Source organism: Kwoniella bestiolae, chromosome 1, assembly GCF_000512585.2.
Source record: "Kwoniella bestiolae CBS 10118 chromosome 1, complete sequence".
Classification (NCBI taxonomy): domain Eukaryota; kingdom Fungi; phylum Basidiomycota; class Tremellomycetes; order Tremellales; family Cryptococcaceae; genus Kwoniella; species Kwoniella bestiolae.
In genome coordinates this window covers 3,541,410-3,565,808 of record NC_089241.1, presented here as the reverse complement: position 1 = coordinate 3,565,808, position 24,399 = coordinate 3,541,410, and the positions used below count along the sequence as shown (strand labels likewise).

At 46.5% G+C, this 24,399-nt stretch overlaps 8 protein-coding genes across 8 annotated transcripts; 3 read left to right on the top strand and 5 right to left on the bottom strand.

Annotated features, from left to right (window-relative positions):
- Nucleotides 1-83: 83 nt before the first annotated feature.
- Nucleotides 84-6,338, bottom strand: I302_101346 (uncharacterized protein; the record flags this gene model as incomplete). The annotated part of the gene is made up of 6 exons (XM_065869276.1): nt 84-203; nt 326-2,922; nt 2,978-3,095; nt 3,147-4,111; nt 4,268-5,598; nt 6,061-6,338. The coding sequence occupies 6 exons, from the start codon at nt 6,336-6,338 to the stop codon at nt 84-86; spliced, it is 5,409 nt and encodes a 1,802-aa protein (XP_065725348.1).
- A 723-nt stretch (nt 6,339-7,061) lies between these two features.
- On the bottom strand, nt 7,062-8,201 carry I302_101345 (uncharacterized protein; the record flags this gene model as incomplete). Its single annotated transcript, XM_019186733.1, has 5 exons — nt 7,062-7,304; nt 7,387-7,477; nt 7,572-7,669; nt 7,766-7,901; nt 8,083-8,201. 5 exons carry the CDS (start codon nt 8,199-8,201, stop codon nt 7,062-7,064), a joined length of 687 nt encoding a protein of 228 aa, XP_019049611.1.
- A 789-nt stretch (nt 8,202-8,990) lies between these two features.
- I302_101344 (uncharacterized protein) lies at nt 8,991-11,257 on the bottom strand (the record flags this gene model as incomplete). Its single annotated transcript, XM_019186732.1, has 5 exons — nt 8,991-9,869; nt 9,941-10,028; nt 10,093-10,424; nt 10,626-11,086; nt 11,149-11,257. The coding sequence occupies 5 exons, from the start codon at nt 11,255-11,257 to the stop codon at nt 8,991-8,993; spliced, it is 1,869 nt and encodes a 622-aa protein (XP_019049610.1).
- A 482-nt stretch (nt 11,258-11,739) lies between these two features.
- I302_101343 (uncharacterized protein) lies at nt 11,740-13,253 on the top strand (the record flags this gene model as incomplete). Its single annotated transcript, XM_019186731.1, has 3 exons — nt 11,740-11,809; nt 11,897-12,135; nt 12,267-13,253. The coding sequence occupies 3 exons, from the start codon at nt 11,740-11,742 to the stop codon at nt 13,251-13,253; spliced, it is 1,296 nt and encodes a 431-aa protein (XP_019049609.1).
- Nucleotides 13,254-13,562: 309 nt separating this feature from the next.
- I302_101342 (uncharacterized protein) lies at nt 13,563-15,092 on the bottom strand (the record flags this gene model as incomplete). Its single annotated transcript, XM_019186730.1, has 3 exons — nt 13,563-14,326; nt 14,580-14,838; nt 14,907-15,092. The coding sequence occupies 3 exons, from the start codon at nt 15,090-15,092 to the stop codon at nt 13,563-13,565; spliced, it is 1,209 nt and encodes a 402-aa protein (XP_019049608.1).
- A 1,722-nt stretch (nt 15,093-16,814) lies between these two features.
- On the top strand, nt 16,815-20,090 carry I302_101341 (uncharacterized protein; the record flags this gene model as incomplete). The annotated part of the gene is made up of 9 exons (XM_019186729.1): nt 16,815-17,676; nt 17,848-17,940; nt 17,994-18,076; nt 18,138-18,329; nt 18,403-18,929; nt 18,995-19,371; nt 19,498-19,650; nt 19,764-19,948; nt 20,019-20,090. The coding sequence occupies 9 exons, from the start codon at nt 16,815-16,817 to the stop codon at nt 20,088-20,090; spliced, it is 2,544 nt and encodes an 847-aa protein (XP_019049607.1).
- A 797-nt stretch (nt 20,091-20,887) lies between these two features.
- On the bottom strand, nt 20,888-22,524 carry I302_101340 (uncharacterized protein; the record flags this gene model as incomplete). The annotated part of the gene is made up of 7 exons (XM_019186728.1): nt 20,888-21,287; nt 21,415-21,458; nt 21,540-21,677; nt 21,768-21,907; nt 22,023-22,165; nt 22,261-22,271; nt 22,375-22,524. 7 exons carry the CDS (start codon nt 22,522-22,524, stop codon nt 20,888-20,890), a joined length of 1,026 nt encoding a protein of 341 aa, XP_019049606.1.
- A 444-nt stretch (nt 22,525-22,968) lies between these two features.
- Nucleotides 22,969-24,065, top strand: I302_101339 (uncharacterized protein; the record flags this gene model as incomplete). Its single annotated transcript, XM_019186727.1, has 3 exons — nt 22,969-23,371; nt 23,542-23,748; nt 23,938-24,065. 3 exons carry the CDS (start codon nt 22,969-22,971, stop codon nt 24,063-24,065), a joined length of 738 nt encoding a protein of 245 aa, XP_019049605.1.
- Nucleotides 24,066-24,399: the final 334 nt, after the last annotated feature.

The following is a 24,399-nucleotide window of genomic DNA, read 5'->3' as shown; positions in this document are numbered from 1 at the left end:
CTTCACACGTTCATTTCATTCTCGTCAAAACAACAGCATTCATCCCCCGTGCTCGTGTCTTCCACTATTCTCAAACAGGTATATCAACTTCTCCCCTGCCACTCTCCACTAAGACTGATTATCTCTCCGATCTCTTTCGTACAGTAAGTTCGTTCCGTGGGTGTTCTAGTCGTCCAACTTCTCTGAGCACGAAGTACCCCGGCCTAATGTAATCATAATTATCAGTGGTGATCCCCTTGGTACATCAAATATACCAATGAATGAAAGACGAAGCAATATCGTCATGGTGACTCAAACATGCAGTAATGTGAAATAGCTAACTCACCTGCTGAGCACTATAATTCCTATGATCCCTCTCAAACAGCTCCTTATGCTCTTCCAAACCGTCCAACAACCCATCCAAATCCTGTATCGTACCCATCAACCCATCAATCGCAAACAACGTCTGAGCCTCTCTCTTGCTCCTCCCTCCGCCTCCATTATTAACAAGCAATCGAAGTCCATCAACAATAGTATCTATGATCCTCTTGGTCTCCCTCAATATCCTAGAGGCATGGGTGAAGTTCTTGCGGGAAGCAATGAGCAGCGCACGGGTGATCATATCGCTAGCTAGAAGTTCCATCCTTCGTCGGACGATCATTGGGTCTGCGGGTGTAGATGAAGGAGGTGCATTGGGAGGTAAGATGGCGACTGTCAATAGAACGGGGTGAGATAATCTGGCAACCGATCTTCCAGCACCGGGATCATGGAACGAGCAATCGACTTCTACGACTGGGACCTCATCTATCAGAGCATCTTCATACACCACGTCTCTCAGGGCATTGGCATCCCCGACTGACAGGGTGTCAAGTCCCAGTCCTCTATCGACGTTGAAGGAAGGTGCTTTTCGGATTGACGATCCATGTTGACTCGTACCATCAGGTTTGTTCGATTCGAGCTGACCAAATTCACTTGATCCATCACCCGAGTACCTCTGTTCGTTGGAACCGTCTCCTTCTAAATCAAGTTCCACCAATATCTCTCTGATTTCTCCATGACGTAGTTCCCTCAACTCGATATCCACATCTTTACCATTCTTGGACACTACCGCTTGAGTCGTTCCCGAAACTTTGGTAACGTGGAAATCGTTCTCCTGACATGAAAGGTGCAGTTTCATGTTATCCATAGCGATAGACATCAATCCACCAATCACTCCAGCCAGAGAGTCTCGAAGATGATACCATTCCTTGACGAAGGTGTAAGTACCGTGCGTGTGGTTCGAGATCATCCATAAAGGTGATGGATCATGGGATCGACCGTACCCCAAAGCGTGAACAGGAACATTCGCAGCGTCGAGTCGAGCAGTGACTAGATCCATCTGAGCACGCTTGATGACGTCGGAAGTATCGCTGACGAGAATCATACCGGAGATGGGATTTTTGGCTTTTCGTTGAAGAACAACATCTAACGCCACGTTGACAGCTGTGACTACATCATATCGTTCCTCACGACCAACCTGAACTTCGAACTCATCTTTGCCATCTCGGCCACTACCAAGAGTCTCCACAAATGCTTCCAAGCGTTTCCGAGATTCGTATCGACATGGCGAGAGGAAAGGCGTTTTTCGTACGATACCATTAACACCCATTTCACAGGTGACCAAGGATATACGATCTTTAGGTCCGAGCAGGGCAAGGATGAATGCGAGAGAGGATTTCATGAGTTTGACTTTGAGAGGTAGTTGGCTGTTGTTTGTAGAGGGAGCAGGAAGAGAAAGGACAATAACGAGATCGATAGGAGTATGGACCGGTCCGAGAGGCTGTTCGAATGCCAAGTCGCCAGGGGAAGGCTCGTTGTGAGCAAATGTCGAGGTCGAAGGAGTGACTGCATATCCTGCTGTGGAAGGCGATGCCATATCGAATCCCGTTCCATATGCTGAGCCACCGGCTGACGAAGGGGCATTAGCAGATCGAGGTCCGGATGGACCCATCAACCTTGAAGCTTTGTTTGAACCACCTTTCACTTCTTCGAGAAGACGGTTGATGGTTGATCGCCAGGTCTCGTGGCTCGATCTATCCTTGAAGCAAAGGATGAACGAATCGAGCGATTCATCTTCCATCGTGATCGTCAAACTCAATTCACCTTGAACGGAAGTGTCGATGACCTTCTTGACGTGTCTGACGTAGATTCTCCCCTTGAGCTTGAGTACCCCTCGACCATGATGCGATCCACCGGAATGGTCACTTCGAACCGAAGATGAGGAAGAGAAGATCCCTCTGAACCCAGACTTCTTCTCTTCGGACACGCAGATCAAAGCTTCCTGGAAGAGGTAGACATGAAACTCTCTGATCAGCTGACCCTTTCTTACGCAAAGAAGGTCAAATAATCGTAATGAGCCAAGCTGATCCAGTCCTGAAGTCTTGTAATCTACTACCCGATGTTTGAGATCATGAACGACGTGAGCGAAAGGATCGGGAGTGCTGACAGGTCCACTTCGAGCGGTAGAATGTACTACAGAAGAATCTGAAGCTGATCGAGGTGAAGGTGGGAGTTGAGGTGAGAATTGATCATCCGCTGAAACAGACCTTGACATCCCTGGTGGTCGTAGGTTTGTAGGGTATTTACCTCGATCACCTGCTGAGGGGACTTCGACGGTGACCATAGCAGTGATGACTTGTTTACCTTTTCGATGACCTTTGGCGATCGAAGGGAACTCGGATCGGATGGAGATGGATGGGACAACAACTTTGGGTTGCGAGGATTCCGAGTGCATGGTACGGGAAGAGGTGGAGTTGCCATTTTCGACCGGGTCATCTGCATTTGGATCGGACGGAGTGGGTGAAGTATTTTGATTTCTGCCACCGACGGATCGAGCTGATTGCGCGGATTGAGATGATTTACGAGCACCGTTTTGACCCGGTTGACCCATCAGAACAGCCAATTCTGAACCAAGAAAATCAGCTGGTGACCAGAGGAAGGCGTACAGGACCTAACTCACTATCACGCTTAGTCGCGCCATCGGCCATTTTCATAGGCTGTCTACATACACCGCAAACTCCCAAAACCTTCTTCGATCCCTCGGGAGGCACATCTCCATATACAGTAACGAAACATTCCTATTCGAACCCATCAGCTTCAAATCAATTCACTTCACATAGCTGACTCACCTCATGCAGCGCATGTCCACACTCAGGAACGATATGCGGTTTCTCCCCCGGTAACCTATACGTGAAACTCAAACTCTCCACACAAACAGGACAAGTCTCCTCGTCATCCCTATCATCTTCAGTCGATACCAGCGCAAGCTGATGAGCAGGTTTCGACATCTTGTATTGTTCTGCCAAGTTGGGCGATGATCTTGAACTGGTCAAAGAGGGATGTTGCAGCGAATCTGATCGTTTGGAATGTTGAGGTGACAGGAAGTTGTTATGCGATTTACTGGTAGGTATGATTGGAGAAGTGGGTCGGACGACCGCGTTGGCGAATGGATGAGGAGCAGATTTACTATTTGCTGATTTACCTGAATGGTTGGATGTGATAGTTCCAGCCTGGGAGTTGATGGTTCCGGATCTTTCTCTTGAGAAGTACCCTTTGGTAGGTGGTCGATTTACCAATGTGTTAGATGAAGATTGAGAATTCAATGTATGGAATCGCTGATGGTTGGACTCGGTGTTCTTGATGCCGAACTCGTATTGATCCTTCTTCTGTTGATCCTGATCTTCCAAAGGTTGTTCACTGAAATCAACGCTGTTTTCCTCCTCGAAGACAGTAGAGATATCAGGTTGACCACCAAACTGCCAATGTTGCTGTTGGTTATGACCTCGATAGGAAGAAGAGTCGGTAGTGGAGTATGAGAGGATGGAACTTCCGCTCGATCCGGAGAATGCGGTGTACTTCGAATTTCTCCTTGAGCTACTGGAAGAGTTGGAGAAATTGCCGTAAGATGGTGGTGGCGATAAGATATCTAATGGGTCAACACCACAATAACGCGAGTTGTGCCCACCCGAGATGGTGGTAGAGGTGGTCCGTGTGGAGTAAGGGACGGAAGGTTGAGCCTTGTGATGTTGGTACGGTGTAGCCTTGGTTGATACAGAGACAGAGACAGACTGTGGTGGGTGAGGGTCAAGTGTGTCTGCAAAGAGAGAGGGAGATGTGTGAGCGGATGGCAGGAGAAGGGAAATGCGGTAATGCAAAGCAAGGGGAAACAGAGTGTGATGACAGAATGTGATGAAAGGTAGATGAAGTGGAAGGAGAGAGAGAGAGAAAGAGAAGGAGAGAGTATGCGTACCTTGATTATCGTAGGAAGCCCAATCCCTTTCCCTACTTGCTAGATGCTGCTGTCCAAACGGCATTGAATCGTTGTCTCTGTCTTTGTCGTTGTTGTTGCGCGTGGAAAGAACAATAGGAGGTTGTAAATTTGTATCGGTATTTTCGTTGGTGCTTATTGTTCTATCAAACTGATTCCCGCTTTCGTTTTGTTTATCAGCTGGGACAGAGGTGGGTACAGTTGTTGACGTCGTAATGAGTCTTGATGGGAAAGACAATGAAGGAGTGGAGCTTGAAGGAGGGGTAGTGTTTATCGGTATCAACGGCGTGAGAGGAGAACCAGAGGATTCAATCTGTTGTGTTTGTTTTTGTTTTATGTGCTCGTTTGTCGGTGTGTGTGTTATATCAACGTCGATTTCGATTTCATCCCGCTCTTCGAGTTTCTCCAAGTTCAAGGAAGAAGCGGGAGAAGGTCGTACACCGGGAGTGGTAAGGATAGGAGAATTTGAGAAAGAGGGATGAGGTGAAGGTGTCAAAGCAGGTGAAGGGGGACAATAAGCAGGTTGAGATGAAAGTGAGACAATCGATATAGGGGTTATCCTACCACTCTCATCTTGTATTTGTGTTTGTGTTTGTGTTTGTGTTTGTGTTTGTGTATGTGTATGTGTATGTGGGTGGTTGGTTGATTGAGAGGGGAGAGGGAAGTTAGGGTCAGTTGGTGAAGAGTCGAGATGAGAAGGTGAAGTTGAATTGATTTCGATTTCTCGATTAGGTGGGTTTGGGAAATCAAAAGGGAATGAGCCAGAGGATGAGCCTGAGCCAGTGAAAGAGAAACGATCCGTGTCACAAGGTGAGCTCGGTCCACTGGGGATGTTACTACTTTTCTTGCTAGATTTTAATGTGAGAAAATCACTTTCACCCTCCTTCCATACTACCATATTATTGTGCCATTCCTCTTCGATATCAACCTCAAATGGAACACCTCTACCAGCACTCCTATGGATATCGGGTATATCGTTCTCCGATGATTGGAATTGAATTTGATCATGTCTTTTACTACTACTAGCCTGATTGGTAGTGTAGATGCGATTAATAGGGGTAGGGGTAGGGGTAGGGGTACATGCGCCCGTTCCCTTTAATTGTCTTGACGACCTGATCGTTGATCGTTTACTTCCGACGCTACTACTAGATCCAAGTGATAATGCTCTACGTAGTCCCTTCCAAGGTGAAGTATTGCCGTTGGCATTGGCGTTATGACCATCACCGAAATCAAAGGACGATTGACCCTCGGGAGTTTTGAATGACATGGTAGCTAGCGGAAGAGGTGATGATGTTGTGCGTTTGAGTCTGGGCCTAAGGTTCGGGTGTACAAGTACTTTTATGCTTGTGTTGGTGCTATTCCTATAGCTATTGCGTGACCCAAGCGATGATGGTGAGAATAGGTTGATGAAGCTTGCACTTTGTCGATTGGTGTGTGATCTCAGTATCAAAGGGAGAGGAATCGATACAGTTGTCGTGGATGGCTCGTGCTTGTGTGTGGTAGCCGGAGGACGAGGAGGGAGTATATCGATGTAAGAGTAAGATGGTGTATGTGTGTGGATATTGATGATCCGTGCGTCCTCCTTTTGATCTCCATTTATTGTTGGAATGGATGATGATGATTGATCATCAACAATCAAATCATCTTCATTTTCATATTTGTCTTCATGACTACTTTGTTGTCCAGACACAAGACAAACAAACATCAGCACACGAGAACAATAAATCCAAGACGTGTTTCATCGTAACAGCAACAGTAACCAAGCTTGTGCGTACCTTTGACTTTCTACATCATCTCCTCCGAAATCCAGATCCAGCTCCGAAGAGCTCTTCTCTCCCGCCTGCCCAAGCTGAATATCAAGCGAAACTTCCAACCCATCCTTGATGAACGGGTAGTCCAAATCCAGTAATGGACTTCCCACTTCTCCTAATGGGTCTTCGAAATTTCCCTGTGGGTGGGTTGGGAAGATCGGAGAGGGCGAAGGGGAGGGGGAGCGAGGTACATCCCAAACAGAGTTCGGACGAGGAGGCAGCGGGAGGAGGAGGTAGGTCATGCTGTGATGCCAATCAAGGTGAAGGACGCATCGTATAGCTGATAAAACGGAGTAAGATGTCCTCTCTCTTCCTCTAGCTGACCAGCAGTTTTATAAATTACTTCTTATTGTTGATGAAACGTCTACGTATATCCGTCCGAATCAGTCGTCCAAGCAAGAATCTTTATTGTTCGTCAACCAAAGACTGGGTGAGAACAATAAGAACTAAGAACTCCCACTCCGATCACCCTAATCTAACAATACCTCGGTTTTCGGCCCAAGACCAAAAGTCATTGGAACGAACAATCAAGTTGATATCCATGGTCTTGCTCATGTTCATGTTCATTTTGTCTATTGTTCTAATGTCTCGGACTCACATGGTGGCTTGTATTGTACTGTGCTCTACTGACGCAAGAGGTGGAAAGACGAGTCTATCAGAGTCTATCAGGGACAATCGAAATGAGAACAATAAGATCTTCGTCAAAGACATGCAAGTTACCGGATCCAGGAACATCGGAACAACGGACGATCAGATGCTGTAATAGGTAATTTATCATTTACAGTTACAGTATCTCAGTTAAGCCAATTAGGCTTGATACACGTGGTGAATGCTAGAGTATCGAGGTGAACAGAAAATGCATGACTGTTTATCTTGAGCTGAACATTGAATATCGACCGAGAGTCACTTGATGTAGTTACTGACTAACACCAACTCAGAGAGTATTGCGTATATGGTATTATCAACTAATTCGCACAAGTACAAGTAGATCCACCAGCAGACGAAGAAGCAGTAGCCTCCTCCTCATCATCCGTGGATGTGGTATCATCCGCAGCAGCGTCCACTTCATCCGCAGTGTCATCTGCAGCAGCGTCATCTTCATCTGCAGTATCCGCAGCAGCATTACTGGCACCACCACCTCCTACAGCAGCTTGAGACGCCTCTCCGGCAGATGCCTCGTCAGTCGCAATGTTCTTGGTGAGTTTGCCCTGTGAACCCGGTACCATCAGATCAGCTAACCCTGCCTATCTTCCCTTCACCATATAGTATTATGAGTGACCGAATACACACCTGCTCTTCCTCAAGCTTCGTCACACTCGCATCGTCCCCTTGAGCAATCTTGATATTGAGTACTTGGCTGAACGCTGTCAATTTGAGGACCCTGCGAGTGTTGAAACCAATTACTTTCAGTCAGTCTCCACTGATATAGCATGATCACTCAAAGTAAGACTATGAGTAAGATTGACCTGGCTCACTTATTCTTGATCTTTCCAACCTGCAGTGCATCGGCCTCAACACCCGTAGCAGCGTCGATCTGGGGATTGAACAATTCCGTCTCGGCGTCTTCCGCGGCCTAAATGACATTATACAAAATAACCCATGTCAGTCTCGACTAACTTATACTATAGTTCGTAACAGAAGAAGAATGGAGAGGAGATACGAAACTCACCTCCCTCATAGCAGACATATTATCCAGACTATCCGCATCGACCGTAGACAAATCACACCCATCAAACGGATCTACAAAGATCGCATTGGCCTCTGCCGCTGCGTCTCCTGCGACTCCATCGGAAATTTGGAATGCGCTGGACATCGGACAGGGGATGGTGAATGGTGGATGGGGAGGGTGTATGAGGTCGAGCGAGTAGGAGTAGGAGTGAAGTTGTTGAGCAAGCAAGCCCGTGCGAAAGAGGAAAAGAGAAGGAGACAATGCATCAGCTGTGTGAAGGACGATATGGAAGAGACAAGGGAAGGGAGACAACTCACGCATAATCTTGTAAAGCAAAGGTAGGGCACTGACCACCCTGTCTCTTCAACCTCAACGGCTTGGCTGAGACGACGAGTAAAAGAGGGAGGAGCGATAGGAGTGTTTTAGCGAACAACATCTTGAGGGAACAATCAATATTCAGTTAAGATAAGTCAATGAAGCAATGTCTGGACTTCCTCAGAAAAAAAACCAAAAAAAACAGTGAGTTAAAGTTCGGTTGAAGGATTTGGGGGATATGTAAATAATTAGATGGATGAACAGAGAAGAGCTTGAAAGAACCGGTCTTTCGAATAGTTGAAGTGGAATAAAATATGAACGAACGATTGAAGTGAGCAGCACAGCTGATGAGGAAGGGAAGATACCTTTTCAAACAAAGAAGGAGAGTTTATATATCTTTTCGCATCTCTTTGCCTATGCATGGTTGTTGAAGAATACTGGGAGATAATGTATGCTCACGCTGGGAAATTCTGAATTTTACCTCGAAAGACGCGGTTTGACCGTTGACGACGATTGCTACACTACATCACGGGACATCTTGGAGGCTCATCTCTCATCTTGGATACTGACGACGAAAGGTGTGATACCATAGTGAACCTTCATAGCTTGACTACAGTAAAATACCTCCATTCCGACGATGTTCCTTAACGACTTGACGATACAGCATGTCCGTTACCAAGCTAAAGTATCATGCACAATAGTTCATATCTGACGATGTCTACAACCTATACTGTAATATCTACAAATCATGTTCTATCAAAACAAAGACATACAATCTATGATACAAAACATAATACCAAAACTAAGCAACTACAATCAACATACTGTATCATCGTTACCCCCCATCGTCATTCCTATCGATTTCCTTTACTCGAACCCCCTTTCTCCCCTGATCCATTCCCCAACCCATCTAAAACTTCCTCCTAACTTTCTGACCACTCACAACCCCCTTCCTGGGCCTTCCCATCCCATCAGCCAATCCAAGCATATCAACGACACTCCTCTGTTGTTCTCTTTTCCTCACTACAGGTCGTCGAGGTGAAGATTCATTTGAACTTGATTCGGTAGCAAGGTCAATGATAGATACATCGTTCCACCCTTGGTTTTGGTTCGTCCGTCCAATCGCACCCTTCCTATCCGACGAGGTACTCGTACTCGTACTCATCTGCCCGAGCGAAGGTAATTCCTTACGTCTCTCGTTGGATGCCTTCGTCGTCACGAACGGATTCGTCTTACTCCTCTTTGGTGGACTTGGTCCATCTTCACCTTTCTTCACTCCACCTGAATATCTAGAATACTCATTCTCCTTCTCGTCCTCGCCAGGAAAATATTTACTAGAGCTTGATCTTCTTCTCTCGGCTTTATAATCCACAGCGATAGTCCTCGCAGTAGGGTGCATCCTCTGCTTTTGTCTCGTATGTTTACTTGGACTATCATCTTCGTCCTGATCGCGATCGAATTCGGTGGAATCAAGGTTCCGCATAGTCGTTCGAGAGGGGAGGAGTTGATTAGGTGATCGGAAGGAATCATCGTGGAATGATGGCATTTCAATTTGGAGTGAATCGTCCTCTTCCATCTTGGCGGTACTGTGTCGTCCATTTCTGGTTCTGGATCTGGATGAGGAAGGGAAATATGTTTCGGAGATCTCTTGAATGCTTGTATCGCCGCCTCTTCCTTTTAAATCCTCTACGTCGGAAGGTACGATACCTTCGTACATGGATGATCGAAGTCGAGCGTTATCAGCTTCTAGTGCTGCGATTCGTGCTTTGAGCTCTTTACGATCTTCAACCTATAAATCGAACGACAACATCAGTCCTGCTTTTGAACACAGGGATCGCCAAATAAATAAGCAAGACTCACCTTCTTCTGAAACATCTTGAGCTGTTTATTCCTCTCCTGCAATGTCGTCTCCTTACTTCGTCTGTCTTCCTTCTCCTTCTTGAGTTGTCTATACCATAACACCCAGGTATCAGCTTTACTCGTACTCCATGAATCACCCAATCACCACTCACTCAGTAATCTCCTCCAGCCTCCTCTTCGTATCATTCTCCCTCTCCTCCATCGCCTTCAACCCAGCCTTCCTCTGAACCTTCTCCCTCTCATACTCCCTCTTGATCAGATCTCTCTCCTCTTCCGCCTTTTTGACTCGTCGTTCGCACCTGGCTTGTTCCTCCTCTTTCACCTTTTTGATCTCCCTCTGAGCGTTCAGTCTGCTCTGTCGATGGAGGTTGGTAAGTTCTGTTTCCTTTTCTGCTAATTTTGCTCGGAGGTTGGGGATGAGAGGGTTGGTTTGGAGAGTTTGATGAAGAGTTTTGAGTTCTTTGGTGAGAGCGTCGATGTAGTTCTGCAAGTAGTAGGAATACATCAGCTATTAGAATACACCCAAATATCGAAGCAATCAAGGGGGAGAGGTAGTTGCGTCCAACCAATCTTTCAATTCATCCCCCATTATTAAGTGTGTCCCTCCCATTCTATATCCCGCATCTTCCCGTTCAAGGGGTACATCTGCATACATAGGACCATCCAACACAGCAAGATCACTCACCTGAACCGTACCCAGTACTTTCTCCCCGACCAAATCCGCTACCAACCCCTCCCCTCTCCTGATCATCCCCTCCATCTCCTCCTCTTCACTATCCGCATTCAGTCCCTTCACCTCCTCTCCAATACCCTTCGCTCTCCTCGCCAGACCTAACACCTCCTTCTCCTTCTCCTTCCCCTTCCTACTGAAGTATTTCGACCACGAGGAAGGTGGAGGGGATGATCCAATATAATGACTGTTATTTGATGATTCACTAAAATCTATAAATAATCTATGAATAGACGGTTGACCAGTTTCGGGATCTGCGTACACCTCTGTCCTACATGTTGGACATTCTGCAGGAGCGTCCGAGAGACTTGGAGAGCCATATCGACCGTCTTGGTCTCGTTCTCGGGCGGAGGCGAGGTACGCCTCGGATTGGGTTGTGAACCATTTCAGCACGCATGGTTCGTGGAATACGTGGCCTATATGCGATGGAGGAGTCAGCTATTCCCGTGAGTGATTGAGGATGTGACACCAGACCCACCACAATCACACGTAGCTATCGGTACGAGGTCGTCCAGATCGTCTCGGAGGGTGAAGAGCGGATCATAGCATATCGCGCAGGAGATCTCGTCGAGGCGAGATTTGCCCATTGTGGGCTGGTTGTGGGGCCAGCAAAGCTAGTCAGCGTAGCAAAGAAGTATATCCAAGAGGAGTTGGTTGGTGTTGGTAAGATGCGGATGCGCTGATGGTGGATGAGATATAGATGAGATGGAGATAAGGAATGAGCAGTCAGAATAATCACCATGCGCGTCACTGACTGATCCAAAAACACAAATATATATACAGTCACGCACAGTGGAAGGAAGATACGGAGATCGGACTGTTCTCCATCTGGATGATGCGGAGACTCCACATTGTTGACATTCTTCGGTGTGTCGGGGTATCATACAGATGAGATGAGGTGATCAAAGCTAATGTATAAGTGGGAGTGACGATGATGACTTTGCCGACGGTGAGAGTAGATGAACATTGAGAAGAGTATAAAAGGGAGAGATAGAGGCTACCCGGAGGGAACAAGTCTTCCTTACAACTATCTTCCACTGTACAACAATCACCACTCAGACTCGTCATCATGTCGACAACCCAAGATACATTCCATCTGATCGTCAATCCAGTCTCAGGACATGGTAAAGGAGAAGAGTGTGAGTATCATACATACATCTATTCACTAGATATCTCAACTATGAGCGATGTGTGAAGGATATCACTAAAGCTGATCCCATGTGTAGTCGCAAATCAAACTATCATCCCAATCCTCAAGCATCTTTCTATCCCCCATGAAATCCACACTACCACCTCGCCAGGAGATGCAGGTAATATTGCCAAGACCATGCTCTCATCTCAGAACGAAAAGGAAGGTGCAGTAATCGTAGGTATAGTAGGTGGTGATGGCACGTTCCACGAGTTTATGGAAGGTGTATCATCACAAGAAGTAAGATGGGAAGTGGTGTTATTCCCATATGGTACTGTGAGTTCTCTTCTTCCTTGGTCAGATCAAGTATAATCCACGTCCATCTCATCATCTCATTCACTCGGTACATTACATCACCCAGAAAAGTGGTCCCCCCGCTAACTCGATACTCTGTTCTGTAATGATAGGCAAACGCCCTCTACTCCTCCCTCTTCCCACCTTCCTCAACCCTGTCCAATCAATCACTCATCAACATCCTCCCCTCCACCCTATCCCTGCCCGAAGAGACACTATACACCCTCTCCTCATTCTTCTTTTTCCTTTCAAAATTCATTCCCGTATACCTCCCAATAACCAAAACCGTCCTTTCGTCGTCATCACAACCCGGTGCAATCGAAGAACTACATTCCCACGTCGTCCTGTCTACCTCACTCCACGCAGCAATACTGGAGGATTCAGAACGACTCCGAGCTACACATCCAAGTACGGAGAGGTTCAAGATTGCCGCGCAAGAGAATGCGTCAAAGCTTTTCTATGCGAATGTTACGCTGCATTCCGAGGGGGAGGGTGGGATGGTAGATCAGTGGGATGCCAAGAAAGGGGACTGGGTCAAGCCTTATACCATCCCTGACTCAACAGAGAAGAGTATAAGAGTGAACGGACCATTCTCATATTTCCTCAGTACATCTACAGTAGATCGTCTTGAACCTTCATTCGTGATTTCTCCTCTTACCACTCTAAAACCTACCAAACCCAACGATCAACCGTATATATACATTACTATAATCCGACCATCCAGAGACCCACTCATAACCTCCGCTACACCCTCAGAAAGAAAAGAGGTGATGAGCAAGAGAGCGTTCGAGGTGGTAGGTAATGCCTATTCTAATGGGAATCATGTGAATCTCACTTTCCCACCTAGAGAGAAAGAGGGGTATGTGCTAGAGATCAAAGGGGAGGGTGAACCTGTCGTAGAAGTATTTAGATGTACTTCCTTCGAATGGCAGCCGGTCATTACCCTGGGAGGTATCGGCGGGCTGGAGGGGCTGGAAAAGGGGAATGCGAGATTGGTGTGTGCTGATGGGGCGTTGCATGTTATTCCTGAGGGAGGGGTTGCGAGGGTCGGATTGGAGGAGAAGAAGGAAGATGGTAAAGGGTTTTACGTCTTTGCTTAGGGTGTAATCTCACGGACGTGGTGAATGTCTTGAGATAGAAACCTGTCATAGCTAGTAAGAGGCTGGTCTCACTTAGATCGTGAGAAGGGATTGTCACAGGATGGAGTAGAAGTGATATGTATATGGTTGTATTCAGATTAGAGATAGACTTTACCAACATGCATCAACATGTACATATAATGGTAATTCAAATTGATCTACCGGTAGCTTGCACAACGATGATATAAATTCATGTATCCATCGCACCGCGAGTACCCGTACGTCGCCTTCATGACATACCTGAAGGTACAAAAAACAGAAGATCGCCTACTAACTAGAATACCAATCCAAAAATAACAGTCCCAAACTCGCCCCAATAAGAAAAACCAACAAAAACACTCTCCCCTCCCTATTATTCTCCCTTGCCTTTTTCAGTTGCTCATTGGCCTTATCCATCGACCCTACCGAATCGATCGCCTCAGAGTAAAGCTGATCAATCATCTCTGTCTGAGAGGATAGGTGCTGGATCAGCTCGTTCTGGAGCTTACTAATTTCCATTAAGCTGGTTTCGGCAGATAAGACGCTGGAAAGGGTAGTGGACATGTTTTCGAGGAGGATGTTATTTTCGGATTCGAATTGCTGGATTTGCTCTGAACTTAGTTGGTCGGTCGATGTTGAGGAGTCTATTATGCCTATGCCTAAATCTTGACTATTGGTGGGGTTGAGGTGGGGATCTGAAGATGGAACGGATGAGAATGCAGGATCATCCACTCCCACTACCATTCCATCCGGTATTTTCCTATTTCTACTGCTTTTGCTCAGCTGGGTCGCTTCGATACTGGCATTTGAACCCAGCGATTTCATTCTCTCCTGTTTACGTTTGAACCTTTCTTCCTGCAGATCACTGACACTCGATGTTAATTTGGTTAAGAAATCGTTGAGAGTCCATAGTACCGATGCTCTGTGGGCGTTGATGAGTGGTTGGAATGTTGAGGTGGAGGAGGAAGCGTCGAGAGGGATTAAAGAGGGGAGGAAGGATAGGACGGTGGATTTGGTGGATGATATAGCTGATGAGGGGGTTTTGGATTTGCGCGCTGATGGATGTTTGCATGAGATTAGTATACTGGGATACTTCTGAGCACGATTGAGGCTGATGAACAGAGGGAGCGGGAGCAAACTATTCTCTGCCAAGATACGGTTGAATGGGAATATGTCTGTTTGATACAAAGGGAAGAAACAACTTGTGCTGCGACGACACTTGTGGAGCAGAGCGGTTCCATTCATTGGGACCAAGAAGAAACACGTATATCCGAATATCGCTTAAGGTAGACAGAACATCCCACTCACCTTGCTCACCAACTTCCAACACACCTACCCGCTCCTTACATCTCCTTAAAATCATCCTCGCCCTCAAATCAATCTCATCCCTCTCCCTATCTGTCAGGTACTTCACTTTCTCCCACCTCTTCCACTCATCTACTTCGTTCCCATCTTCTCCAGTATGAGTAGTATGGGCTCGGCGAGATAAGGGTGGAGGCTCGATAGTTGAGAGATAGGGTTTACGAACGGATGATATTAGGCGTGAAAGGGATGTGAGGTGTTGGTGCTATTTCAACGGAATCATGGTATATCAGCTCTAGTGTCTGCTTTGCTGTATGAAGCTAGCTGACTGACTATACGATAAGCTTCTTTCAAGAAATCTTCTTCGTCTTCCACATCCTGCTGCTTTCCTTTACCTTTACCTTTCCTGGAATGATCGTTAACCCTCGAAGGTGATTTGGATCGTGTTGAGGGTGGTATGGAGGATAGTTTGTCTGATAAGATTGATTGAAAAGAGGATGTATGGTTTATAGGTGCCATGTTCTCTTTCCTCCTTGTTCGTTGGTATTTAGTAAGATCAAGTTAGATATAGTGTTATAAAAGCAAAGAGGAAGTGTATCAACATGAATGTCACCCACTCAACCACTCATCCAAAGGTGCCCCTCATTCCCATCTCCCATTCCCATAAAAGTCGTGTCATCATCACTTTCTCACTCATCTTACTCCTCAGCGCCACATCCCTCATGATCACCCTGTTCCGCGTAATGCCGTAATCCACCTTTTTGTAGGGTGGGTCCGAGCTCAACGAGTAAGAGCAAGTCGCAAGCCCCGACCCGGTCCATTCGATCGCATGGTTTTTACGGCCATGACCGCTGTTTTGAGTTGATGGGATGGTTCCAAGTTGGATCCACGATGCACGATGGACGGATGCAATGACAACGTGCACAGGTACGAGTCCATACAGGATACTACTATCTATCTGCCACAACACATCATTTCAGCCATGCTTTCTTTGCATCATCATTTTACTGCATAGCATCATGGATTCATAGGTTTATAGATAGAACCGTACAGCATACATACACACACGCACACAGTTTAGGTGAGTAATAGATAGATACAAGGTTCACTCATACCGAAAACCATATACCATAACCTTAATCGCGTGTCACTGTTTTTGATATTTCACCATACACCCCCTCCCCCTCCCCCGCTCGGACCTTTTTTTCTTTCTTGCGGTGCGGTTGTTTCCCCCTGCTCTCCTTGTTACAGATTTGATACCCACCTACCTATACACGCTTGACCATCACCCTAAAACATCACTAACCTCGATGTCCATAGCTCATCTTGTACGACCATTCCCTCCCCAATCAACCTACAACCTGCAGAACCAGCCCGGCCGAATTCTCATCTCTCACTCTCACTGCCTTTAGGAGGAAGAAAGGAACAGATAGTCGGATCACTACAACCCACATTTGATCCCACCGCTCACCAGTCGCTTCACAACGGGGGACGGTACATCCTCGACTTGAACTCTTCAACATCGGTCATTAGAGCATAGAAGTGGTAGAAAGACAACTAGAAACAAATAGTCTATATACGTATATAAAAGCAGAAAGAAGATTGTCAAAAGGTCAAAATCAAGCAAAGTGGACGCGCGCTGTGTTCCGATATAATCAACGATAACACCCTCACAACATCGACATCTGCTTTTGAATTGAATCGCAACATTGAAACACGTCTTTCTAATTCATCAATACTTGCTTGACCACCATCAGATCAGTTGATCATACCTTCCTCATCCGACAAGACAAGACAGAAGCATCAAGTCAAAGTGAAACAGTGCAACTAGAGGGAAGAGACAAGAAGGGACGATCCTTCCTTTCCCATGGTAAATCAACACTAGCACCATACCAACCATCCATCCATCAATCATTGATCACACACAGAAGAAGCATACGTGGTGTTGTTGATACCTCGCCACCATCACTCATCATTTCTACAATGTCAGGAAGCAACACCAGCCCCAAGAGGCAAATCCGTCATCCCCAAGCATCATGTGAGTGACTCAGAACACCATCATGAAAAAACGTCTTTTTGTTTTCTTTGGTCGTTTCACCTAACTAGCTCAACGCTGATGATATATCATCTTCCTGTTCCTTTTCTTTCCTTATCATCACCATCAATCCATAATCATTTTCCTTTTCTTTCATTCTGTTCCCTGATCTGGTTGCTACGATGACAGATACCGGAGCTACGCCCATGACACCCAATCCCCATCCTGATTCTCACCAGCCTCCCCCTGCTGTCTCTCGCACGGTCGAATACCATCGACCATCAAGGAACAGTGCACACTATTCAGCCGGGACAGACGTCTCGTTAGGAATGGTATCAGCTTCAGCATCAAGTAACACCTCATCACCACGTATCCCTCAAGCACCTCCTCAACATCAGAACGGTATAGGTGCACCATCAGCGTACAGATCACCCGTCATTTCCACTCCTATGGGATATGATTCCCCTACCAGCCTTCAACCGTCTCGCGCAGCACCACTTCCTCCAGGCTCAAGGAGGGAATCCCAGAATTACCCTTCCACATCCTCATCATCCAAACCATCAAGTGGATACAAATCATCCACCAACTCGCCCAACCCCAATAGATACTCTGCTGGCGCGTCCTATGCAAACAACATGGTCATGTCCTCCAACAGTTCAAACGGAGTATTGCCCCCACCTAGACCAACCAGAGCAGGTACCTTGCCATTAGGTGAACATCCAGGTGGAGGATCAAACGGCTGGGACCCAATGTCACCTACCACCTCCAGAAGTCCCAACCCCAATATCACGAACAGCCCGTCAACCAACAACTCGACTTTCCTCCCTGTCCAACAACCTCCTCCACTCCAACATCAACCTATCAGTGCGCCTGTCAACCCATACTCTACCCAGAATTTAGAGAAGAGCTTCGAAGATGCTAAGATCGGGTTGGGCGTTGGCGTACCCCTTCAAGTAGGTGAACCGAAAGATAAGGAACTGCCTAAGGATCCGGGTACGATTGGCAGGAATAGAAGTGGGACGGGGAAGAGCAGTAAGGATAAGAAGAGTGTGTTTGGGTTCATGAGTGGTGAGTGAGAGCGAACATCAATTCTTCTTCCTTTCTGCTTCTCCGATGCAGTCGTGCACTTTCATCCTGCACCTGATGTTGGTTTCACTTGCTCGCGTACTCTGATTCGTTATGCACATGATTCCATACCCATCTCATGTTGTGATGTATGAGCTGACGAGACAACTCCAGACCTCCTGACTACAAGTAAACCTCCCGTCATTTCCACCCCTTACGACCCCATCCATCTTACTCACGTCGGCTTTGACTATAACACCGGACAATGTGAGTTAAATCTAAACCTAGCCCCGAGGATCCGTATTAACTCGTCCATGTAGACACCGGTATGCCACAAGAATGGCAGAAAATTTTGGATGAAAACGGTATCACCCGAGCAGAACAGGAAGAGAACCCTAATGAGGTGAGTTGGCATCAGCGATCGGAGATATCGCTTCTTTGGCTAAAGTCGGTCCCTCGTACAGGTGCTTGCCGTCGTCCAATATTTCAAGAACCGAGATGCCCAACAGGAAAACCAAGAGGACGAGGTCTGGCAGAAGATGAGAAATGCCGGACCTGCCAATACACCCGATTCACCTGGCTTACCGCCCAAAGACATGTCGATGTCGAGAGAAGGTAGCTCGGAAGGAGGCGCATTGAGCCAATTTGCCAATCCTGTAAGTGTCAGCTTTCTTTTCTTACCCGCAGCCGGTGAGGTCGTCGACTAAGCTGAGACCTGGTTTTCTACAGCGAGCCGCTCCTGCTCCCCCTGCCAAACCTGGTCCACCTCGAATGCAAGCTGAACGACCGCCTCCCGCTCCACCTGGCCGATTACCTCCATCTGAACTTACCAAACCTGCTCGTCTGGCACCTGGTCAATCATCTTCTTCTGGCACTTCACCGCTCGACAGGTCTTACTCCCAGCGTACGCCACCAACCCATCCACCCAAACAAAAACCCCTCGATCGAGCCAACACAACTCGTGCTCCTACTTCCAAACCCACCGCATCTGGATCAGGCTCAGTCCCGATGGGTAAATCCCACTCGCAACAAGGCCAAGGTCAACGAGCGCAAGGTCCTTCGCCTTCAGGATCTGGAAGTGCTGGATTGGCAAGGAATCAAACGCAGGGAGGGACGAGCAGACAACAGGGTGGTGCTACTCCTAGAAGAAGGGATAAGCAAAAGGAGAACGAAGAGGTTATCAGGCAATTGCAGGCTATCTGTACACCTGGTGATCCTAATCAAGTATATAAGAGTCTCGTGAAGATTGGTCAGGGGTGAGTGATGTCAGCTTCGTGATGAGTCCTAATAACTCGTAGCTGATAATTGGGGTTTTATGTAGTGCGTCTGGAGGTGTATACACATGTCATGATCGACAAGGATACCCCGTAGCCATCAAGCAGATGAACCTCGAGAAACAACCCAAACAGGATCTCATCATAAATGAAATCCTGGTAATGAGAGAATCGGCCCATCCGAATATAGTAAACTTCAAGGACTCGTACCTTTGGAAAGGAGATTTATGGGTGATAATGGAATATATGGAAGGTGGAAGTCTGACGGATGTGGTCACTGCCCATTGCATGTCTGAGGCTCAGATTGCTGCTGTATCGAGAGAGGTCTGTGAGGGTCTGAGACATTTACATTCCAAGGGGGTCATTCATAGAGATATTAAGAGTGATAATATCTTGTTGTCCATTAATGGGGATGTGAAATTGAGTGAGTGGATTCTTCTTCTTCTTCTTCTTCTCCTCCTCCTATCCTACTAGCAATCGGGGTGGGACATTGGATGTAGTATGTGATTGGAGTCGTTTTACTGAAGATCTTGTTTGATCTGCTACCCAGCCGACTTTGGTTTCTGTGCGAGAATCGCAGATCCATTACATACCAAACGAACTACCATGGTCGGTACGCCTTACTGGATGGCACCCGAGGTAGTCAAGCGAAACGAGTATGGTCCAAAGGTTGATATCTGGTCGTTAGGTATTTTGGCCATTGGTGAGTGCTATCTCGACTTCATCACTCGCGCATACTCTCCTTCTAGTTTGTCAACTTCAGGTGTCTAGTCTCCTTTGAGAGCCAAACTGACACTTTTCCGTTCGACCCCATAGAAATGCTCGAAGGTGAACCACCCTACCTCAACGAAAACCCCGTCCGAGCGTTATACCTCATCGCCACGAACGGTACGCCCAAGGTGAAAGATTGGGATCGACTGAGTAGCAAATTCAGGGATTACTTGAGGTGTACTTTGACGGTCGATGCGGAGATTAGGCCCACGGCCGATCAGCTCTTACGGGTGAGTCCATGGCAGATGAAAAACATTACTTGGATATTCAGTGCTGATGGATGATCAATCATCGGTATAGCACGAGTTCTTCGATACCTGCGCTCCACTCACTTCGCTGTCGGGTATGATTCGAGCAGCGAGGAAGGGTTGAGAGGAATTATCAACATTTCTAGATTCACCAGACCTACGTTGACACTTTATTCATTTTCACTCATGTTACATATTTTGTTCAGTCAGGCTCACTTCTGCTTTTATGTTTTGTGGAGATTCCTTTTGCTCGTTACATTATTTGATATTGACTTACAGATACCCTTTCTTGCTTTCCTATTGTAATCCAGCATTTCCAATAAGCTTTGTTTCTTTTCCTCTTCCGTCGGTTCTTCTTGCATATACATTTCTTACACACATAAAACAACCAAAGAATCCAATTAAATCAGGGAGTGCAATCGAAATGCAATGTATATAGAATGTACTTACTATTCTGTCAGTCATCGAAAAAGGTAGCAAGAGGGAATAAATCTACATTTTACACGACGGTTGGTTATGGGGCGTATTCGATGGTGGGTAAATGTAGATCAATTAGGATTAACAAGCACGGAATGAATTTCTGTGACAACAATACATCATATGAAGAGTCTTTGAAATAGTCACGAGCAAACTTATCTCATCTTGTTGGTCGAAAACGATGAGAATGGTCAACTGAACATTCATGGATGAAGAATAAATGTGAAATCATGTGATGGAAGACCATCAAGTACATATATATATAGACATTAACCTATCCGCATGCAGAAGTACCGACAGAGTTGTTCTATAAGAGAAGAAAGCGATTTGAGAATCAGAACGGAAACGTCAAAATCCGATGTACGAGTGAGTACCCTGGGAATTTTCATTCCGAGGGAGCACGAGGGATCATCCATTGTACTCGGTCCTCATTTTCCAATCAAATCAAATCACATCCCTCTCCTCGGGCGTCTCACTCCCACTCTTCCTCCTCCTCCCACTTCCCCCTCCCAAGCCTGACTCAACATCCTCCACCCCCAACCTATCCCTCGCCGGCCTAGTAAGCATCTCCGCCTCGTCATCTGACCCTCCGCTTAATTCACCCAACAACGCATCCTCCTCTATATACTCTGCTGCTAGTTCCCCATCACCCGTTGATTTCAGCTTACGCATCTGTTCTAATGTCAATCGGTAGATGACGATTCCGGTGACTACTGATATGGTTGATGAGAGGCCTATGGAGAGGAGGTTGAGCCAGAATTGAAGGGGGTCTTTGGTTTCTGATGTGAGGGATGTGAGACGGGAGCCTATGAATACTGGGATCATAAGGCGGGGTTGGATGAGGCTGGGTCGTTGCGAGTAGATCAGCTCTCTTGTCTCTGAGGTATAATCAATGGCTGAGATATAGTATTGTGAGTGCACATGACTTTAGGTTATAGGTGGATGGCACTGCACAGAACGATTAGACTTACAGATTGGCCAAGGCAAAATGCCATAGTTTGACACTATCGATAGACTACACCAGACCAAATGAATCAATTAGCATCAATACCCTTACTCTTCTGTTTGATCAATATTGTTCAGTCTGATGACTCACAGCAAACAAACCATTACCTATCGCCCAAGGTATAGGACAATACCGAATCATAATCACCAAAGGCAACCCCTTGGCTCGCATGACATTTCCGAACGCTTCCCACTTTTCGTTCTTCCCAAGGTACCCAAGGAAGAATGTCTAGCAGCGCACCGTCAACTTTCAATTTTATGATTTCTTTCAACGGATGACTGAAGCCAATTGGTCCTCCTCAAATATCACCACACTCACCCTGACAGATAGGAAAGAGATGATAGATCCCATCATGGAAGCTACAAAGGCGATGATAGCGCCGGGCATCATTCCGTACGTGAACCCTATAAGGGTTAGGGAGCCCATAAATCCGAATAGGGGTGGATGGGAGGTTAGGACTACTCGAAAGGATATCAGCATAAATTCAAACTGCCTGTGTGTTCGTATTTGCATTGCTCCGCTGCGCTTAACGGAAAGGTATTGTTTGTTTGAAGAATGATTGATATGACTCACTACAGATCAAACCACACAGTAACATACCCTTCCATCCCATTTCTCTCAATCCCAAACCTAGATTGTTGAAGAACAACCCTATTCTTGTGGGAGTTATGATAATTACCAGAGCTAGCATTAGGAAATGCATGAACGTGATGAACCTATAATCATCCACTTCGCATCAGTAATACAGTTGAGCTGTCATCCAGAGTGATAGCTCCAATATTCATATCATGTATAAGATCGAGAGATTCACCATATCGTTGCCTACAAGCACAAACGTGTATTTTATTAGCATACTCGTTGATCATTGTCGAAAGGCATCTCATCTCGTGCTGAGAAACGGTCGTTCATGAGTCGCCTTACTCACCTTGCCCTTCCTCCCCAGCTTATGATACCGATGAACCATCTCCCTTGGCATCCCCCTCGCACGGTGAATTACAGCATCCCAATCGATATTGCGGAAGTTGAATACCCCATTACTGCGTCGACGCGTAGGGGAGAGTTCGAGTCTTGGCATGGTGGTGCTGTTTGAGCGATTGGAGATGTAAGCTGTTCTGATATGTACCGAGCTGTACAAAGTTTGAGTGTCCCTTCTCTTGCTGTTGCAGTCTTGATGAGATGTAAGAGGTATAGGATGAATGATAGGTAATATATAGTACTCGTAGTCATCCATCATCGGCCGGCTGAGTGAGATTACTGCGATCAACTATACCATGAAACAGCGTTAGACCGGTGGAGCCCCACATGTATTCTCGGGCTAAGAAATGCAAAATGAAATGTAGAGTCAACAAGAAATGATCATGGTCTCTCCCCTCTTCCTCTTTCCTTTCACACTATCCAAAAGTGATATACCATACCAGACAGCAAATACTGCTTTAGCACGTCCAGCAATAACGAAGCCCCCCCTAACTCCGTTCTTTACCTCAAAGGTCTCATATCATATCGAGCAGACTCTCCAAGAATGGCAAACCAACCTTCCAACCCTCCTCCCCCTTCTAACCCCTCATCCTCATCCCTCCCACCCCGTCAATCCCTCTTACAGAACCTCACCACCCAATCCCTCCTCCTCACTCAATTATTCACCCTCCTCTCTTACTCTTCATCCAACACTCCCCAAACACAAGGTATCGAGCAGATATACACGGCCCTGCAATTATCCACATTGGACTTGTCAAACCTCCTTCGAGAGACTTACACCCACCAGGAGGAATATCAGAAATTGCTGGATAAGAAGCAGAACCTTGAGAAACTGGAGGGGCGAGTGAGGGGGATTATAAGGGTATTGGAAGCAGATAGGGTAGAGTTGGAGGGGATGGTCGAGAGGGGGAGGAAGGTTAGAGAGGGTATAGAGCAGAGCGAGAAGAGTGAGTGTGGTGGTTTTCATTCTCGAATCACGGTCATCTGTCCGCATTGATTTGAACGACTTGATCTGATCGAGGAATCATCAATGTATCTCAAATAAGATATGGTCTCTGTTCTACCAATGAAGTGTATATCCGATCATCAACTAACCTACTTTGGCCCGAATGCGTAGACCCCATAAACATCCCCACCCTCCTATCCCACTCACAAAACCTCTCTCGATTCTCTTCCGCACCCATATCAACCCTGATGTCAGATATAGACAAGAACCAGTATCAGCCCTGGCCCACCGAGATGGCCATGAGGATGGGTCTGTTGTTCCAGATGAGTGGGAACGAAGGGATGGGCGGGATGGGGAGGACAGGTGAAGTGGGTGATGGTAAGTGTCGAGATCTTTATCACTTCCGCAATCTCTGCTCTTTAAGCGATTTGTCTTCGAGAGCGGGAAAGGATGAATCTACCCATCATGCCGATACGTACTCTGGAATGGATCCTTCTGCGTGCTCATCATCGTGATCTGACCTACATGGACTGGATGGTTTGCTAATGTTGTTCAACCATCTCGCAGAAACCAAACCCACCGAGATTGCCGAACAACCTCAGCCTACTATCATCCACGAAGAACCCTCGAGGAGATACGATCCAAATGCTGTGTTCACACTGGACCTCAACTCGGATGATTCGGATGACGATTAGGTGGAAGATGAGTAGCATCACCTCAATGCGGTGGTGTGCAATTGAAACCTCACATTCGAGTATTAGAAGAATAGCATTTCTTCAAGTCAATGTGGGAATTTCTCAAGGGTAGGGGTAAGATTAGACAAACCTCATCGTATGGATAGGTCTCCCACTTTCCGAAAAGCTTTCAACCACCTCGCCAATGATCTAAGTATCTTGGAAAGTCGGCGGGATCCCGATATATACTACTTGTAACGGGTATCAACCAATGCATGTTGTATGATATGACCACAGAATATCGAAAGTAGTAGCCAAGCACGGCAATAGTATATTGTACAAGAGTAAAGTGCAT